The sequence below is a fragment of the Cimex lectularius genome, unplaced genomic scaffold (genome assembly GCF_000648675.2).
Source record: "Cimex lectularius strain Harlan isolate CLEC.00 unplaced genomic scaffold, Clec_2.1 scaffold169, whole genome shotgun sequence".
Classification (NCBI taxonomy): Eukaryota; Metazoa; Arthropoda; class Insecta; order Hemiptera; family Cimicidae; genus Cimex; species Cimex lectularius.
Genome location: NW_019392751.1, coordinates 251,483 through 272,181, shown reverse-complemented (window position 1 = coordinate 272,181; position 20,699 = coordinate 251,483). Strand labels below are relative to the sequence as shown.

Sequence of the window (20,699 nt, the reverse complement as noted above, 5' to 3'; positions counted from 1 at the left end):
ATCTCGGCTGGTCATGAGGAGGAAAATCCGGCGAAACGCCGGCACCTTTTCTCCTTTCTCTCCTCGGACCTGCCGGGCTCAACTTATCTCTCATCTGTCCCTCCTCCTACGCTCCTTATCCTCTCCGCTCCATAAAGTCTATTTATTTTTATAAGTTCAAATTTTATGGTACAAAAACCAACCCACGTCCTATGTTCGACAAATTTGGGCCTGACATAGGCTGCCAAAAGGCATTTATACCCTGGCTTTTTTTTTCTTCTTTCCAAGCTGGTGGGGATGTCCCTTAAATATTTAAACAATGGGTAACAAGTTATTACTAATGTATGCAGTCTAGTAAAATAAATTTAATAGGCTAAAATTAATAGATGGATTCTTACAAATGCAAAACGTGTACAGGGGACCCGACAGCCCACTCTCGTGCCCAAGTCATTATGTCGGGTGCATGCCTACTCGCTCCCTGTAAGGAACCAAGGCGTGGCACTCTACGACCGGGACGTGTGTTAATCGGGTAACGAGCATGATCCCTTTATTGCGTTTCAGACCTTCCCTCAGTCGGTTTTTAGCAAAATAATTAAATAAATAAAAAAAACAATAGAAACAACATTAATCACAATATATTCTTTAAGCGTATGTACTTTTCAGAGGCCTGAATAAAGTTCTCCATAACAAGTAGAACACTAAAAACACTGATATTTAAAATTAAAATAAAACTAGATAAACAAGTTGATGTACAAATACAATAATAATATACATACTATGTTGTTTTTATTAGTTTATTTGTAGTTCACTTATGGTTATAGTCATGTATGTTAAACATTAAAAATACTAAACAGATTTTTTATCCTATTGTTAGTTGAAAAGTACCACTTTTGTAAATGAACTATAAACCGCTCACTTTTAAGAAAATTTCTAAAACAAAACAGTTTTGCAGAACAGTCTTTCTTCTTTTATTATTCAGGAGATTTGACAGTTACGTTAATTTATGTTAATTTGTCATTAATTACAATTGACAAAACAAAACAATAAGATATTTATAATTACTTAATACACATAATCTTCTACATATTATTGAGGTTGTATTTATGTTAAATAAAAATGAAATACGACTTGAGAAATATATTTTAAAATAATCTCTATTTCTCAGGATGCAGGTAGGGGGGTATTATAATTTTGTTCTTCGCAAGTGGTAAATCGTGCTTGCAAAGAACACTCGGCACTTTGTGCTTAATGTTATCGATGAGAGCTTTGATGAAATCGGACGTGGTTGCTTTTCCTCCGATGTCTGCCGTCCTCACACCTTGTCGAAAAGTCTCATCAAGTCCATCCACTAAATAATCGGCATACAACTGCAAATAAAATGTTAACGTTATTTGAAATATACAGAAATTATTTCCACCTCCGGCTTAGTTTACGCAACAGGTCTGAAATGTTTTTCAGATCAAAAATATTTGGTAATTATCAATATTAACAGCGAAGTGCAATATCGCCTAAAATTTAAGACAAACTAATTTTCAAGTATTATATTTGTATAATGTAGTTACAAATGCGAGAAAAGCGGAGGGAAGAACGAATAACGAAAAGTTGCTTGTATGCACTTCAGCCTACGGTTTATTACGTTATACTGCGAAATGGATTTGCTGTTTATACCAGTAGAGAATACAAATAAAATAAAATGAAAACTAGAAAAAGTAAAATTACATATAATTTATTTATAATAATGTACCATATTGATTCTCTCATTAGATGTTAACTACCTTCTTGTTTTAAAATCCGATTGTGAACTTACATAAAAGTTCATTAATTTCCGAAAGGAACGAAAAAATAGCAACAAGACAAATTTGGAAAATAGTAGAACATATGTCATTTTTTTAGAATTTAGGATCGTTCATTTTGATTAATGCGTGCCTTTCTCTTCTGTAATGCAAATTTGTTTGGTATAATTTATGTTTTTACATGAAGAAGTATAATTAAAACAAGTAGAGGGATTAATCAATTAATTGAATATCTAATATAATGGCTTCCATTGCGAAAAAACGAAATACGTCTGACAGACCAACCCAGCGAGGTTGGGCATACCAAAACGTTCAGTACCGACCAAATTACACAAACAAGAGAGCCCAAAAAATCGAAGCGTTGAATTTGTTGTCGATCCTATCGACCGTGATCTTACAATTAGTCTACTGATGCCGTTTGTCTTGCTACATCAGGGTTAGAATGGTTAAGACAAGATTAATCTGTATGACCCTATTTTGCAGCACCTGTCAAGGAAATACATTTTGTTATAAAAAATTAATAAATACAGCCAATAGAAATGTACTAACGAAACCCCATTTAGTTTCGATAGTTAAACAAGCCTGGAAGTTCATCATTGATTTATTTTCTTGTGGTTTTCAAAAAGAATAAAACCTGATGTGACAAAGGTATGAAAATGGTAGCTTAATAAATTAGAGATTTGTTGCTAGTCCTGACCTCTGCTCCAACAGCATTAAGAACTGAAGCTCCGGCCAGCAAGAAAGGTGTTGGATTGGCTACATTTTTTTTCATCAGCTTGGTTCCCCGTATTCTCCCGGCCGGTTCAAAAACTATGTACCTTTCGCTGATCTCTCCAAAACAACCCAGAGTCACTCCACCTGGAATGTATGTACATAGTAAAAAAAGAGACTGATATCGAGCAGATTCGAACCTATCAGGCCGAGCAACATCGGCGCAATGAGCGAACCCGTCAGTCCGCTGCAAAGGATTAGGTCGAATTTTTCGGGGTTCTTAAACAGTGTCGTAATGACAGCGGTCTCGGATAAACTCTCGAATTTAATTTTCGGGTATCTGAAATATAGACGATTAATTTAATTCAAAAATGGACCAAGATATTAAAATTATCACCATCTATTTCATACTGTATACTCTGAGTTGAATTTTCTTGTTAATGTATAAGTTATTTGTACGTATGTCATCCTGATCCGCCTATTTGGACTAGTTATGTAGGTCATAGCTTAAAGATTGTTAAAGGATAATCTGTATTTTACAAAAGTCGTTTATAATAAGTAGGCAGTGGATTTTAATGTGCTAACATATTTCTGTTAAAGCCAAATATTAATATATTACAACATAACATTGATGTTTTACAACATTTTTAAGCAATTTATAACGTGTCAATGTTACATATTTTCACGTATTTTGGAGTAAATTTACTTTTATTTTTTAATTTTAGATATTTATATCACATATATTACTATGATATGGATTTAACTATTTTAATTCGCGATTTGAATGAAAGTATGGCATTAAAAGAAAAAAGTAAAACACCCTTTTTATTTTTACTTTAGAAACAGCCGATGTCCCTTTTTTAGTTTTACTTTAGAAACAGCCGATGTAAGTTCCAGACATCCGGCTCCAAATACCGTTAAATGCAAAAGCAATAAAAAGCAATAATAAAAAACATATTTTTTAAATGCCGTCCAAGTCGCCCAAAAGTCTTTTTAATGAAACCTATTCATATTTGTGTCTTCCTATTGTTGTTACGAAATGGGGGTACATGGTTAGAGGCAGCGGAATTTACGACGAGAAATTCTACAAAGCAAAAAATAGAAAATCATGGAGACATAGAACATCTGACATCTTGCAAGCGAATCCAGGAGAAACTTGAGGACCAGAAATTAAGTTAAATCGAAATGAAATTTCAAGTTTTAAACTCGCTCCAATAAATCGATCGCTCCTTTCTTTATTAGATACAAATCCACTTCAAGACCTGATAGGTCGCCTTTTCAATTTTGAACATTTAAAAAATGATGACAGTCCCAAAAATTTTGAAGAATGAAATTAGTTCCAGTTTTGTTTTGTTTGTTATTTTAAAATTGCTCTTTTCATCATACCCACTGTATTTAAAGATTTTCTAAAGGCATTTCTGTACATATTTTGAATTTGGTAATACATAAAAATCCGCTCCCTAGTAATAAGCCATTTATAAGTTTTCGAATATTTGAAGAAAGATTAACAATTTCATGTTAATTTAACACACATTCTAATTATTTTGAAAATACTTTGTTGAAGTCGTGAGGAGCGGTCAAGAATGAGGGAGTCTAGAAAAACACCTTTTTAATTTTTTGCCGATTTTCGACCTTTATTCAGGCCATTTTCAACGCCTGGGTAAATTATAAAACATATGTTGATTGGAAAAAATACAATTAAGATGTAAATATCGGTACAAATTGTATTTTTTCCAATCAATATATGTTTTGTAATTTGCCCAGGTCCTGAAGATGACCCGAAATAAGGTCGAAACGTCGGCAAAAAAATAAAAGTTGTTTTTCTTAACTACCTCATTCTTGACCGCCCCTCACTACTTCAACAAATTATGAACCAGTCACTAAGAAACACATATTTTGAAAATATTTTTCAGCCAATAAGCTGAGAAGTTGTGACGATAATATGTTCGAGTGGGGAGACCCTAAGGTTGAGGAAGGACAGGAAAGATATTGTTGTTGTTGTTCGGATATTGGCTGAGCGTGTTCAAACGAATCTTCCTTCCTCTTATTCCTCTCGAAAGATTTTTTTTTTTTTTGTAAGTAAATTTTAATTTTTATTCTTCTATTCTGGACACATACATCAGAGTTTATTTTTCGTTCAATTCAAATTGTTATTTTTTATCAATAAAGAGTGTACCGTTTTATTTTGATTATCTTTTATTTTGGTCTCGTCACAAAAATTGAAGGCACCGGCGAGATCACTCATAATTTAGAGACAAATATTAGGAGTTATTTTCTTATAATATTATAGAAGATTTCTAGAACATTATATTATAGAACATTTCTCGATCAGATATGGGGAATGTCGAGGATAATCCGAGTTCGGTTGCATCCGAAATGTCGCAATTGGAACAAAACACCCCAAAGACACAAAAGTTAAAAATAAATAAGATGGCCGGATCCGAATTGATCCCATTATGTGAAATGGTTATGGGGAATGACCAATTCATGAACCTAATGAAGATTATTGTAGCGAACGCCTGCCAAAAAACGAAATTTCATTCCAAGCAGGTGAAAACCTTAATAATTGGCATTTGAAAGCCAATTTGAAAATACGGTAAAGAAGAAAGTGACGAAACAAGGAAAGAATCAGCCCAAAATTGAAAATCCGAAAGTTGTAATGGAAACTATTTCAACTCCAAACCCGAAAAGAAACGAGCGTTCGGAAAGCGATGATTCAAGTTCGGAATCGGATTCAGCAATTTCGGTGGTGGACAGACAAAAAGATAGAAGTTTGTACGCGCAGATGTTAAATGTAGCAAACAAAACTTCCACTTATTGCCCTGAATATCATTCAAGTTCCGAATCAGAGAGTAATCGGGAAGTGGTGTCGGAATATCGTAACGTCGCCACTGTAAAATTGTCGGGCCACATTCGAAGAAAATTGGATAAATTGCCGAAATTCACCTTGCGTGATGGGAAAGCACTTTCCAATTTTTAAAAGAATTATATCCTCATATAAAAGGCACAAATACTGACTTAAATCGATGTTGTTTCATATAGCTGACAACTTATCGGGATCGACTTCGAATGCAATTTTTAATGCTGCTCAGCATAAAAAAATTAACTTCGATAAGTTGCGGAACATTTTGCTAAATGAATTCGTTAATCCCACCCAACTATTTTCATTGAAGATTAAATGTTTGTTTAGAGTGTAATCATATAGATAAAATTTAAGGGATTTCGTGGACAATTCAATTTTGACAGCCAAAGTGTTCGGGGATGTAAGTGAAGAAGATCTTGTGGAAATAATTAAACAGAAAATACACCCGAGATTTTTAGCTCTCATGCGTTCAGGGATCGAGAATTTACAAGATTTATATGCCTAAGTAACTAGAATGGAAGAGATATATGCCAACCGACATGGCCATATAGATACGAATAATAATAATAACAATAATGATAAAAATTTAAGTAGTAAAACTACATTTTCAAAAACGCGCCGAAACAAAGACGATTTTTACTCGACATCAGATTCAGATGTCTCAACGTTGGCAAAATGTATCAGACCCAAAAAATTAATGGCTCTGGGCATAAAATATTTGAAACAAAGTGAAAAAATACACCCGAACGTATTTACGCTTCACAGGCCCGTAACGAAAACGGTGAGGAGATTAGACCGTCTTCCCAACCTCAAAATACAAATAGAGCTAAGCCGATACAACAAAATAATCAACAGTTTGTCAATCAACGTCAATCTGTACCTTACAATAATTTTCCTGCAAATAATTATTTTCCGGCTTACCCTAATGTTTTTCCTCCAGTATTTCCATTTTGGTCTTCACAAATGTTACCGCATTTTGTTCCTTATTACCATATTTTTTTACAAAATCAAAGAAATGGTTATCGCCCCTATATCAGAGGACATTACCGATCTGACAATAATATAAACAGATGGAACACAGGCCCTAGGAATTCGGCGAATAATTCACGCCGCGAACAAAGTAGACGAAGTAACAATTATTTTAATCAAAACAAATTCCGGCCTTTTCGAAAAGAAGATAGGAACCACTATGGGTTCCCAAAACAGCCGATATTTTTTATGCGTGAACCCCCGATGATTGATCCTATGCAATAAAATGTTCCATTTCATCCGTATAGTTTCCGTATTCCGAGGCGGTCAAACAGCACGCCCAAGCATCTACGTCTGAACAAAATCAAAATGCCTCTGTTTCAAAAAACTAATATGCGAGGGGTTTAGCCCGGCATCTCTTTTCAATGTTGCGAAATTTTGGTGAAAACATTTAATAAAGATATTTATGCGCTGTTAGACACGGAAAGTGTACGTTCATGCATTTCACTCAAATATTTAGAGAGCATGGATATTCAAATTAAGGCCTACACTTCGAGAGTCCAATCGGATTTGGTGGCAATTAACTCACAAATTATTGTGCCAACCGGAGTCAAAGTGTTAAGAATCGCTATTGGAAATTGGGAAGGTGAGATTGAGGCTTTAATCTTAAAAGAATTACCTGTGCCCCTCGTATTAGGTTTAGATTTTTTGAAATTAGCAAAGCTAGTTATATCACCGAGTGAGAATTGTGCGTGGTTGAGAGAGGACCCAAGTATAAAAATTGAATTTTGACGATCATCTGCAATATCTCTCAATTTAGCTATTTTTTCTTCAAAGAATTGTTCGTGGTTCAATTATTTCAAGAACAAATACCCAAACGTACTGACGACCCGCATTGGCCGGACAAATCTAATGACCGTAAGGTTAAATATAAAAGAAGATAAAATCATCAGAGCTCAGCAGCAACCACGTTGCGCAGCCAGGACAAAAGAAGAGCAGTCTTTGGTATCAGACATATAAAACAACTTGATGAAAGCAAAAGAGGCAATATCCAGTTCGTACAATGCTAAGCGACGGAACGTAGTGTTGGAAAAAGGAGATACAGTTCTGATTAGATCTCATTATTTATCGGCAAAGGTGCATGACCGTACTGCGAAACTAATGCCAAGATATGATGGTCCATTCAGCGTGATTGATAAGGTTTCNAAATTATTTTGATTAAAGAACATTGCTTTAAAGTAACTAGTTTCTTTTTTTTTGTTTAATACCAAAATCCTGCATTATTTTCCGGACAACCCAATATTACCAGGATAACTTTCTTTAAGCCTTTTTTCCATATTCCCAAGTAATCCTTCATTCCTATCACGCACACCAGCCATCCTACAACATAGCTTCTGCTTCCATCTAGCCTCTTCCAGAGAAGGTCCGAAGTATTCGTATGTCGCATCTATTGTAGGTAAGAAGCAATCGAGACATCAAGAAATCGCATCACTATGAAGACCCATGTATCTACCTCTGGAAATACCGACAGAGACTGGACTCAGCTGAAGGGGAAACAGTCAAGGGTCATATTCGACAACCAGGATTCTATCTGTCATCCACCAAGGAAAGGACATCAATTCACACGACCCACGGATGTTAGAATTCAACATGGAGGAAGGTTAACTTCAAGAAATTCAAGAGGCTACCTTAGATGACACTGCTGAAGACACATCCTGATACAACCTTGAGATAGCCAAGCATCAGAGGAGGACTATGTTAAACATATTTATAATAGCATTATATTGTGAAAAAGTTTTTTTTTTTTTTTTTTTTTTTTTGAAGAGGAGATGATTTTCTGACGTTAATATGTTCGAGTAGGGAGACCCTAAGGTTGAGGAAGGACAGGAAAGATGTTGTTGTTCGGATATTGGCTGAGCGTGTTCAAACGAATCTTCCTTCCCCTTATTCCTCTCGAAAGATTTTTTTTTTTTTTTTGTAAGTAAATTTCAATTTTTATTCTTCTATTCTGGACACATACATCAGAGTTTATTAGTTTATTTTTCGTTCAATTTAAATTGTTATTTTTTTACCAATAAAGATTGTACCGTTTTATTTTGATTATCTTTTATTTTGGTCTCGTCACAAAAATTGGAGGCACTGGCGAGATCACTCATAATTTAGAGACAAATATTAGGAGCTATTTTCTTATAATATTATAGAAGATTTGTAGAATATTATATTATAGAACATTTCTCGATTAGATATGGGGAATGTCGAGGATAATCCGAGTTCGGTTGCATCCGAAATGTTGTCGCAATTGGAACAAAACACCCCAAAGACACAAAAGTTAAAAATAAATGAGATGGCCGGGTCCGAATTGATCCCATTATGTGAAATGGTTATGGGGAATGACCAATTCATGAACCTAATGAAGAATATTGTAGCGAACGCCTGCCAAAAAACGAAATTTCATTCCAAGCAGGTGAAAACATTAATAAAGGCATTTGAAAGCCAATTTTAAAATACGGTAAAGAAGACCGTTTTATTTTGATTATCTTTTATTTTGGTCTCGTCACAAAGTTTTTTCTGTAAATTTTCTCTATTTCAGAAGTTAGAATGTTAACACCGTACAGAATTTAGTACTTAGCTGGTAAAATACAATAATTTGTAAAATTGTATATCAACAATTTAGTTATACTTACAATTTGGCAATCTTAGAGACACTTTCGTCGAACAGTTTGCCGCATTTTGGTGCCGTCTCGACGTTCTTGGCCAACGTGATTTTTGAACGTTTGTAGCACATGGCATATTCGAATGCGTAGCTATAGCATTGTTTTTTTGTATGTTTGTTTTTCTTTTGTTTTTAAATTATGTCGAAAGCTTGCGCTATCAAGGATCATATTAATTTACCGAGCCAGACGATCGGCGTTGTAAGAAGTAGACACTTTGTAGTTTTCGATCAGATTTTTCATAGGGGAGTGTTCGAGAAGGAAAAACTCTCCCTCGTGATTGCTCCGCATGATGACGATGTCAATGTCTTTCTTCGCTTTCACCTAAAAAGAAAACGTTTAAACGGCCGTCAGGAAGCCGGAAAAGTTTTTAATTAGCCAAAGTTCTAGGCCTGAAACATGAGTTAGATGGATCGTGCCAGATTAACCACAGTTGGCCAGATTAGCCCAGTTAGTTTCCAGTTGCTGTAACGTTCACACCATCGACGAAACGTTCAGGTCAAATGGAAAATAACACAAGTAAGGGTTTTTAACTATAAAAATTACCAAGTTTCTCAGCGCTCGGAAGCTCTTGATATGTGTTACGTTAACAAAGAGGTCTAACTCCTTGCGAAAAATTGAGTTTTTGGTCAGTAACTCACGTCCGGCGAATTGCATCGGTGTCTTTTCTTCGATATTGCCTAAACACAGGACAAACAGTTTAATACTCATAATATTCAAATAAAATTCAACAACATATTAAAAGATATCACATAACAACTCAAATTCATTACAGAAACTGAATAGAACAGTATAAACTTTCTCAACAAATCTGTGGCAAAAATTAGCAAAAATATATTCAAAGAAAAGAAAAATTCATGAGATGCTGAAAAGCTTTAGTTTGAGATATAAATAATACTAACGGCATAAACTATCGTACGAGCTCATCCACACCACTCATTCAGATACCAAATCGCAAGACTCAAATACTCATAACAATCAATGAGAAAATCATCTTCGAATATGAAGCTACCATTCAATGAAGCCATAACCTGGGATAGAAAGAAAACACAGGGAAACTGCAACGACAGTCAATGATCTAGTACTTAAAAGAAAGATCGAATCGATACACTGTACTAAACAACTAAGAAAGTATAATTATCAAGAAGGCTGCAGTGCTTGAGGAACTTCCTCTTCCACTTCCAAGTCTTCTTTCATCATCATAAACATGTAGAACATCATACGAGCTGACTCAAACTTCCCCACTCAGAAACGAAATTACTAAATTCAAATGCTCATGGCAGCCAACGAGAAAAACATACATGAATCGCAAACAATTAAAATCTTAGTACATAACAAAGGTAACACGTATATAATTAATAAACTAGCAAACAAAGTCACACATACAACAACAAAATGCCACTTACAAAGAGAAAGAAAAGTATGTATTATCAATCTGTTTAATCAATTTGCAAAAACAATTAGAAGACAAAACATTGACGAAACTAATCCACTAAACAAAAATGTGTAAAATACAGAGAAAACACAAAAAACAAATAAGGTCATTTAGGGCAACGATGGGAAATCAAATTATGCAATTTACCTCACACAACGAACCTTCGACAATACAATAAGGTTAAAATTGCTACATGGCGAGCAAAAAGTACGGAAATGGATACTAGAAAATCTAGGTATAAAACACTAAACTAAAAACAACTCACACACGTCATTTACACTATTTAAAACATTTCTAAAATTAAAAATTAAAATAGCCGACGGCAACAATCAGTCAAAAATGCCGACAGACAAAGACAAGATGGCACACTCTTCTTTCACTTATCAAAGAACGCCCCAAAGGGTTTCGACTAAAAATCCACTACTGAAGATTAGATAAGCTGCAACGAATGTGGAGAATTGTTGCAATGGATAGGATCAAAATGATCGGAAAAGCACCAATCTAAAGGTGTACATTACACCAAACTGAAGAGAAAATTTTAAAATTTACCTCTCAAAAATTCACAACCCCGTTGAATGTCATGAACCAAGCGTATGGCCTTCATATGGTGTTCCTAATTCTTATTGTACATACTATGAAAAATTAATGACAAATATTTATCTATCTATCCCGCAGTTTAAGATACAAAATACTTTTTTTATCAATTATTTGTTCACCTTTGATGGCCACTCCGTTTCTTCTGACTGACAACATTGCGTTTTTAAATTCTAATTCGTTGCTTAGAATTGGCATCATCTCGAAATTTATGGGGGCGCCCATGCAGTCGAACACTTCCATGAGGATTGCCATCATCTCGACACCGATCCCAACACCGGGCACAGCTGAAACCTGCGATTAAACACCATGGTGTATGAATTCTGCTATTGTTGTTCGACAAATGAATTTATCTAATTACCTACAAGTTTTCGTTTAAAAAAGTCAAATTCGCATAAACGAATACTTGGTTCATTCTTCTATCATAGAATAACATATTATTATAAAGAATTCACTAATTTTGGTGGTCCGCTTGACCAAACAATATCTTTCAATTAATTAATCTGTATTTGAGGTATTGGTTGAGATAATAAAGTCAGTGTCATAAGCGGGATTCGAACCCACGACCTTCGGCTAAATACGCTGCTGCTCTACTACTTGAGCTATCGTCACTCCGATCGACTCGGACACTAACTTCCCATCTGAACCTCAAAAAAATTGAAAAATGGCAAAATGGCAAAAAGGAGGGAAAATGTAAAAGGTGAGGTTGAGATGGGAAGTTAGTGTCCAAGAGGATCGAAGTCACGATAGCTCAAGTGGTAGAGCAGCGGTGGCTAGTGGAGGTCTCGATCGAAAATTTTTATTGCTCTTACCGCACTACAGAACCATCATTTAACTGCTTACTTGATATATACATCACCTCCAAACGCTCTGTAATGTAAGGGTGAGATTTAAAACGTCATCAGGTTTCGTGAGGATAACCTATCCTTATCAGATTCTCTACTACTGGAGAGGCATCGAGTAGAAAGGCGACTATTCGAAAATCAGCATTTCGCTTGGACCCTTGAACAATAGGGGGCTGTTATCCTCAAATATGAGCACCGGTTTGGTTTGTGGCAATCAGGGAGTGTCTGTGGAGAACGCTTTGCTTCATGTGCCATGAGTGAGGCAATCTTTTGAAAGACAGTCAGTTATGGCATCCTGTGGAATCAACGTTCATGCCCGTACCGGACGGATTATCGTACAGAATGGATCTTTGCCTGTACTAAGTTACACTGAAGAAGTTCTTCTGAAAGCTGTGGTCCCATTCCCTCCATGGGACAACTTCGTGTGATAGCATGATAATGCATTACTTGGAGGATGTATGGATTACGATGTGTAGGAGACTTAAGGCCAGAAGAGGGAATAGACGTTATTAAGAGCAAAATCAGGAAAAAATTGAGTTCAATTTAACTCCATCGCTAAATCAATTTTCCAGTGTTTTGGTGAATTTTCTTTCAAAGCATCATAATTAAATAATTATTATTAAAACTCGTATATTGCTGATATCGTTTAATTTGGATCACATGAAAATAAATACGTTGTAAATAATGTAACGGTAAAAATACATACATGTAAAATGATAAATGGTGGAGTGAGTGGGTTGTTCAATCTTTTTAAAAAAGCTAGTTCTTACTCACAGTTAGTTGCTGTAGTTCGTGGTACAATTAGAACTAACTGTGAGTAGGAACTATATTTTTAAAAAGATATTTATATGCAATTTGAAATAAACAACAAAATACGAATGACCGGTCTTTTATCTTTGAGTAAAACAAACATATCAAAAAATATGTCTATGTAATTGGTCTGTTATGACGGACATATTTTACTCGTCCAGCCATTGAACAATTTTATGTACCTATGGCTTTTATATATAAAAATGATAACACGATTGCCTGCAGCTTCATTTTTTTTAAAGCTCTCAAGCCAAGTGTCCTGCTATAAAACTTCATACATATCAATTTAGTTATTACCTAACGACTAAATATTCTTCAATAGAGAAGGTTCTGTTGAATAAACTGTTGAATCGGTAGAGAAATTTTGTCAGTCACACCGTAAATTGAAATGTGGTGGAGTGTTCATTTTTGTACCTTAACCCCCAAACCCAAATGGTAAAAATAACTTTTAAACCGGAACTGGATCACTTATTGGGTCAGTCTACACTCGTGGGTTTTCTATGTTAGTAAAACACGTTCGGGTTTGCGCCATCTTCAAGGAGAAATTACTTTTGACCGTCAATTTAGAACAAATTGTGTGGTATTTAGTGACCATTAGCCAATGTTTATTTGGAGATCGTGAGTTGCGGTCAGGTGTGATGTAGGATTTAGAAAAACATTTTATTTATCGTGCCAACGTTTCGATCTTTATTGAGATCATGTTCAGGGCTCAACAAAGATCGAAACGTTGGCACGATAAAGAAAATGTTTTTCTAAAACCTACGTCACACCAGACCGCACTTTACGATCTCCAAATAATCATTAGAACAAACAATCTATGATGATAGAGCAAACCCCAAAATCCTTAAGAAGACATTACAGACAATGCAGTTTCAATATTTCTAGTCTTTTTGATGTAGATAGTTGAAACAATCCAAGCAAGCCATCATTTTCTTAGTTTTCTGCTCTTTGATTCATAGTAAAAAGCAACAAATATACAGCTAAAATAGACTGGGTGTGTTCATTGCCGATCAATTCTATCAATTACAGTATGTGTTTTGGTATTTTATTATATTTATTTTTCAAAATTGTTATGACAGGGTGATAGTTTAAAGTGTACTGGGATTTTGTTCAAGGTGTAGCACCAACGATAACTTCATCTTGTTAAATATAAGTTCTTCCTTTGATGAAGATGACACCAAATTTAGCATGAATGATTTTTTTTATTGCAAACCTACTTACAGTGTATTTTCCTCCAGTTTTAGTTCGTGGCATGTCACCTCTAGTCGATCGGCTGAACCATGGGTCGTAATACGGAAAAGGTGAGCTGCGATGCCAATCGGAGGGTGCCTCAGAGGAAAACGACCTTCGAAAACAGTCCCGATATCTTTTCAATATCCTCAACATTTTTTAAAATTTGAAATTTAACAAATTTACATTTAAAAAGTTGGTAAAATTGCAAAATAAAATCCATGTGATTTGTTTTGTTTTTTTCTTTAACGTGGATTGTTTCTGTTCGAAAAGAAAAGTGGAAAAGTTTCAGCCTCTTGGCCATTTCGTGCCAAAGAGAAGTCGCCTGGCTCTAGGAGCAGTCTTAATCAATGCGGTTCGTCGACCGCGGACCGTACAAAGTTTCGTTTTGCAACTTCAAAAGTACTTTCTGACTTAGAAACCTAATCTTTCTGTCCAACTTCCCAAATGCTCCCGAAACAATATTCTCCCTCATTCATTTTTGCCCAGGGTTTGTTTTGTGAAATGAGGAAGTACTCTACTAAGAATAACATTTACAAAAATTGGGAACACGTCACCCCGTTGAAAATTATTTTTGAGCTTGCGATCTACATTTCCAAGGATTAATAGCCAAATTAAAAAAATAAAAATAAAGAAACTTATTTGAAATTAATTCTCATTGGCACTTATGATCTCAGACCAAACAACATGAACCAGTAGTATCACCACGTTGTCTTGAATCTGGAGCGTACTTTATACAAAAGCTTACAAAACAATAAACAGCATAAAATATGTTTAACCAGCTAGTAGGTTAATATTTGTTTTTTACCGTCTGTGAATTTATTTTTTATTTTTTGGACCATATAACAATATAAAAAGGTAAATTAAAATAGATAAAATGGCAGAAATGTCTTACTAAAAAATACCACGTTCAATATAGAAAGGACCATGTGACCTAACTTTGCGTGGTTAAATAAAGCACGTCATCATCATCTATCTTTCACTTTCTATCCGAATCTATTAATCTGATTATTTAACAATCTTCATTTCTATCAACTTCGTTTTTTTATAACATTCTTTCTCGTTCTCACTTCCTCTCTCTTTATTTTTGCCATACTTTTCATTAAAATAACAATTTAAATGAGTGAATGGATCGGATAATTTGTACAGATTGTTCAAAGTTATAGTTGTCGTGATGCTTTCAATGCATAATGCCCGTTGACATATGTTTAAAGCTTTGCGGCAAATCAAACATTGTACAGTCTGTGATACACGATCTGTAAATGTATTTTTTGAAATGTTATTACTATTACACATTATCACTTGAACACTGTTATATCCAGACAATTGTTTTGTAGAATTTAATGATGTGATACATAGAGAACACATTTTTGAACTTATATATGTAAATTTCTGCAGTTTCAAGTTGAAATGTGCTTCCTCTCATAGCGCCCTAAAAATATAATCTAAAAACTCAATTTCGGCATGAAATGTGAAGGTTTTTTCTGGGCGTTTCTAATATTCGTACGTAATTGTTCAGTCATTTTTTTCGTGAACCAAGACACAGCGTGCATAATAAAATTGAAAACTATCACCCTGATTTCGCAAGACAGACGCCATAGAAGGTCATAAGCAGTAAATCCGCTAGCCTCGGATTTGAATGGAGCTCATCACGACATCCCCTGAAAGGGCTCATTGAAGATTAGCTGTCTATGAGCAGCGAAGTGGCATTGGGCGAATCGAAGTCTATCGATTGTGTAGTGTTGAGGGAGGTACTGTGCAAAGATAACAAGCTAACTAGTGTTTAGTGCGGCATCTGGTTTTGAGCCTTGCATGCATTGGCATCTATCCAGCTTGTTGGAAGCATGGCAAGCAATTCTATCGCACGTGAGTCGAGCATGCGTGTAAAACCGAAACATGTGTTTTATTTATTTATTTTCACGAAGCGAGTGTGGTTTTTTTTGTGATGTATGTTTTATAGATTTACATTCGATATTCAACGTTGTCCGGTTCGGTACTAATGAACCGTTGGTGTAGCAAGGTGAGATGGCGAACAGTTGAAAAGGAAACATTTTGTATGTATAACAGGAATGAATCTGTTTGATTAACTTTTGAAGCCTGTACATCGAGGGTTCGCTCGATCTCGCTGCGCACTCGTTTCATAGACACTAGGATGAAATACATCACGACAGGACTGTGTGAACTGCCAACATCTTTGTAAACAGACTTACAGCTCAAATAGAAAGAGTTGATTCAGGAAAAACGGAAAAAAATTTAAAACATTCTTCAATATCTGACTTTTTTTAATAAGTCGGATCGCACTTCCTCGCTTCTTTGTAGTTTGTTTCAGCAGTCTTATAAATCTGAAAAGGTCTAAATTTGCGAGAAATTATGTCTTACCTGATTGATACAGCCGCTAACAAATAAGCCAAAGTCAAGTTTTCAACATTTAGCAACGTTGGTTTATGATTAAAAACTATGGTATAAAGTTTCAGCATTTTATAATTTCTATCGTTTATAATAATGGAAGTTAGAATCAATTTTAAGGAAAGTCATAAGATGGTAGGTTTATAATAGGAAATGTCATCATTGAATCATAAGCAAATGATGTACGTTACTACAACGAATGTGCAGATAATTTATATCAAAAATTAGTTTCTTACACAAATACGTTGCATCCAGACTTCTAATCCTCCATCCAGTTCCATTATTAAATATGTTCATCACTAACAGCATCTCTATATAATAAAACGAAAATTGTATATTTCGACTTATCTTAGATATGTTTGTATGTTTGTCCAGTTCACGAGGAAGGATGGTGCCACCACTGAGGCTCTGGACAGAAGGAGGCCACTGTTCCTTCGGACTCCTCATCTTAAACGAGAAGTGAGTACAAACAGTTGCTATATTCATTCCAGACACCACCAGTTGACTGCTGACCTATGATACCACATTTACCACATTTTCTAGCTTCTGGAAAAATATTGATAACATGTTTTACTGTGATGCACATCTATTTGAAAAACCTCTGGTGTTCTGACCAGAATCTACATAGCTACACACTCAGATTTGTCTGCACCAAAGAGGCTTGCAGCATGTCGGAACCCTTTAAAAATTTCAACCCAGAATTCAACCGCATCATCATAAATTTTAATAAATGCCGGATCAAAAGGGATTTCTACAATTTTAAAAACATCACCATGAAAACTGAGAGACCTCGCAGCTTCACGGCCATAGCTCAGAAATCGCGTTTTTGCACTGCGTTGGAAATATGGTTGAAATCTGCATAAGCTTTACCCTGACCCCACAAATCGAACATGTATGCCACATTCTTGATTAGTTTGTATCTGTAGCAGAAGCTTAGATAACTCTTGCCTTAGAAAGTCTTTTCCGGAATTCCAATATAGTGAGACTAGTTTTTGTTGGTTTGCCTGAGCCAGCTGGATAAAGTTGTTTTTGCTCTATGGTTTTCATCAAATGTAATGATACTATCGAAATTAGGACCTTTAGTGCTATCTGATCGAAGCCGTGTTAAAATTCACAATCCAGTGTTGTGGTCTTAAAATAAATACATTTTAGGCGGTTTTTACCAAATAGTAAATAGACTAACAAATTTAACATGAATAAAATTAGGATTCTTTGAAAGAACAATAACAATATTAGTTCGAATCCCTCTCGTGCCATTAACTTTTTTTCATCTCAACTAAAAACCTTAATTAATTGTCAATAATATTAGTGTTGCGTTTGGTCCAACTATGGAACCAACCAAACCATATATGAAAATTATTCTAGCTTTATAATCAACTGTTTTATTTACAAAATATATGCAGTTTTTAAATAGAATTATCTTTTGATTAATCGAAATCCTGGTTATATTCCTGACAATGACTACTGTCTTTGTAGTAAAAAGCACTTTTTGATAATGGATAACAACAATGGACTTTTTGATAATGGACAATTCTGACAGTAAACCAAAGTAATGGTATCATTATCAACTTCAAAAGTCTGACGTGGTAGTTTAGATTTTGAAAATTGGAACACAGTGGCACGACAGTATGAACAAATTCACTGTTTAAAAAATACAAGATTACTGAGTTTAGTCGTATAGTCTTAATTCTTTCCGTTTCGAAGCCATTTTAATGTTTACAAATCGTCTTTTTTTCTTCTTGTCATTTGGTCGTTTCCGATCTTTTTGGTCTGTCAATCTTCCCTGTTTTAAAATCGAACATGAACGCTTATATGTAAAAGCTCAATTTAAAAAGAGTAACCAAAGTCTTTGGTTTAGTGATTGTCGTAACAAGCAGACCATGGTTGATCAAGGGACGATGAAACAAATGTTACAAAGGCTTAACCATTTACAACTTAAATTCATTATTTTCTACAATGAATCGATAATTTCATGTCTAATCCGAATTTAGTTTTTAAAACTAAATGGCTAGTCTTCCAGAAAGTTTTATCACTCAACAATTTGACGTAAACGTTATTACCTTTAATACATTTACAGTTCAACTAAAAATCAAGCATTTGTTTAGTCGAACAAATAATTTGAAATATAAAAGAATAAACGATTCATTAATAATAATATAACATTATTTTCTTGGTTATTTTTGTCCTTCTTTTCATAGACAAAAATGTCTTTTTTGTAGGCGTTATTGTTTGAAGGTCTTTTAAAATAAAATTTACAATTTTACGTCTTTTAAACCATTATTTGGTATGCCAATGGCACAGGATCGTCGAAACTTTGTAAAATCGTGAATTTTATTTTAAAAAATACCTTCAAATAATATGGCCTATAAAAAAGAAATTTTTGCCAATAATAAGTAAAAATAAAAAAGAGAAGTGTATAACATAAAATTAAATAAACGTTGTACGCATTGTAAAAAACCGTCTGCTTGTAATAAATGATCCATTACAACACAGTAGTGAGTAATGTCTTTTCCAATTAAGACGCATCTTAAAGTAGTTTAGTTCTATTTACTAGGCTATGGTCTACATTGACAAATACTTTCTTCATACCTCCAACTTCACCTAGACATAACTTTTGTCGGTTATTATGTTATCGATTACGCTGTGTTATTGCATTTGATAAGAATTGCGGGAAAGATTTACTGCTAAGAGAAGAAAAAATAGTCCTCTGGTCAGTAGTTTTAGAAGATGAAGATATGCTAATATGGTAGTTTGGACTAGAAATAAAATATTAAAAATGCCTGTTGTTTATGGGTAATAAATGTATTTCTTATCTATCAATATGATCGACTAAATTCTATGTAAAGGATCAATTCAAACGATACTTAGAATGCAGAATTCTGGGGTCTTTCATGATTGATTGTATTACTTACAGTACTCCAATGCCTATTATTTCTAATATACAGATGGCTCTACGACCGAGTATGGTTCAGGAGCTGGTCTCTAAATAAATAAACCAAGGAATAGAATTTATGTCTTTCGGACGGCGAGTATAGCTTTTAAACATTGTGCCAGGATCATCATTAACAAAAAATATCCATCTACACGGACAGTCTGGCGGCACTAAAAACAACTATCTCATCCGTAGTGAAGTCCAGATAAATTTGGGATTACTTCACGGCCCTGTCATATATCGGAGACAATAACAAAATTGTCCGTGTTTAGGTGCAAGGGGAAAAAGAGGCCGATAAATGGGACAAAGAAAGTTTGAAGAGGAGAGCTATTGGTCCTAAACGCTTTTACTTTATACCAATTGCCAAAAACGTAGGACTATCAATGGGTTAAGAACTCCTAGATTCGATGGGGCACAGAGGCGTGCGAAAAAGTTCATTAAAGTACCATTGCAGAAACTACTGGCAGAACTATTTAAACAAGGGCGTGTTAAGCTGGGTTTCCACTGTGCGAAACTCACTCGCGAATCTTGTCTCGCGTTGTGGAGATCTAGCCGAGACTGCGAAACTTTTGGCGCGAGCATTTCGGGGTAAGCCGACCTGCTGTCGGTTTTTTAGAGCGCAATAAATTGTTTCGTGTGTTTGGTTCAAACCGTGTAAACGCCCTTTTCTTTAGTATGAATATTAACCAGGAAGAGTTCATTAGATTTATCCGGATGTATCACAGCTACTGATTTTTGTGGGATAATGAAGATAAAACATCAGAACAAGAACAAGAGAGAGGACAAGAATGATAGTTGGATTGCTTGCTGGACACTTCAGATTCGGCAGAAACAAGCCTGTCCAGATTTTGGGAGAAGAAGAAGAAACTACGGAACATGCCCTCACATTAAAAAAATCAGCTGCTAATTGGAACGTCGCGTTGGCGGAGGTATCAGCGGGTTCACTTTGGCAATTCATGTCGAGAGACGTGTTTGTAGAAGCCCTTCAATCTGATGATGAGCTAAAAGGCTCGAAATCCGGTCGTTGCAAAACAACTTACTGTGAGTAGGAACTATCTTTTTAAAAAGGATTGAACACCACACTCACTCCATCATTTATCATTTCTATGAACATGCCCTCTGTCGGAGCGAAGGCCTATGTTGATATTGCCTATTCATTGGTGAGAGAAAGCTCCCATTAAAAACAATTTCCTCATTCGAGCAATGGTCCACTTCCTTAAAATGTAAAACAATTCATACATAAGTAAAATCTGAAGTAAGGGTTTTCGATCAAAACTGAAGGTTTTGTTCCTAACTTCTATGTGGAAATCAACAATCCACTATGATATCTGTAACAGTGCTTCCTGTTGTAAGCGGGCGCCAACTCTCTGTTTGCTTATTGCTAAGTGACAAGAGAACATTCAGCGTACACGCTTAGATAC

The 20,699-nt window shown here is 35.0% G+C and overlaps 2 protein-coding genes across 7 annotated transcripts in view; one reads left to right on the top strand and one right to left on the bottom strand.

Moving 5' to 3' along the window:
• Window positions 1–20,699, top strand: part of LOC106672017 (rootletin) — a 101,665-nt gene that overhangs the window by 60,703 nt on the left and 20,263 nt on the right. For 2 of the 6 annotated variants that reach the window (XM_024227258.1, XM_014403077.2), the window contains exon 2: window positions 16,722–16,805. Coding sequence is in view for 4 of the 6 variants with exons in the window: in XM_014403077.2 (XP_014258563.1) it covers window positions 16,722–16,805 (84 nt within the window). In the remaining 2 variants the exon portion in view is untranslated. The other 4 variants (XM_014403074.2, XM_014403076.2, XM_014403080.2 and 1 more) reach the window with 4 other exon arrangements.
• Window positions 1,102–14,715, bottom strand: LOC106672018 (isocitrate dehydrogenase [NAD] subunit gamma, mitochondrial). The gene is made up of 8 exons (XM_014403082.2): window positions 13,932–14,715; window positions 11,178–11,349; window positions 9,573–9,706; window positions 9,208–9,350; window positions 9,000–9,119; window positions 2,684–2,823; window positions 2,470–2,630; window positions 1,102–1,346 (listed from the first exon to the last, which is right to left on the bottom strand). The coding sequence occupies exons 1-8, from the start codon at window positions 14,094–14,096 to the stop codon at window positions 1,134–1,136; spliced, it is 1,248 nt and encodes a 415-aa protein (XP_014258568.1). The 5' UTR covers window positions 14,097–14,715; the 3' UTR covers window positions 1,102–1,133.

Bases quoted from the DNA above. Each gene is read 5' to 3' on its own strand.
- LOC106672018 (XM_014403082.2), bottom strand. From the start codon at position 14,096: ATGTTGAGGATATTGAAAAGATATCGGGACTGTTTTCGAAGGTCGTTT. The intron at 11,350-13,931 runs GTAAGTAGGTTT...GTTTAATCGCAG, and splicing joins AAACTGGAGGAAAATACACT to GTTTCAGCTGTGCCCGGTGT. The intron at 1,347-2,469 runs GTCAGGACTAGC...TTTTATTTGCAG, and splicing joins TTAATGCTGTTGGAGCAGAG to TTGTATGCCGATTATTTAGT.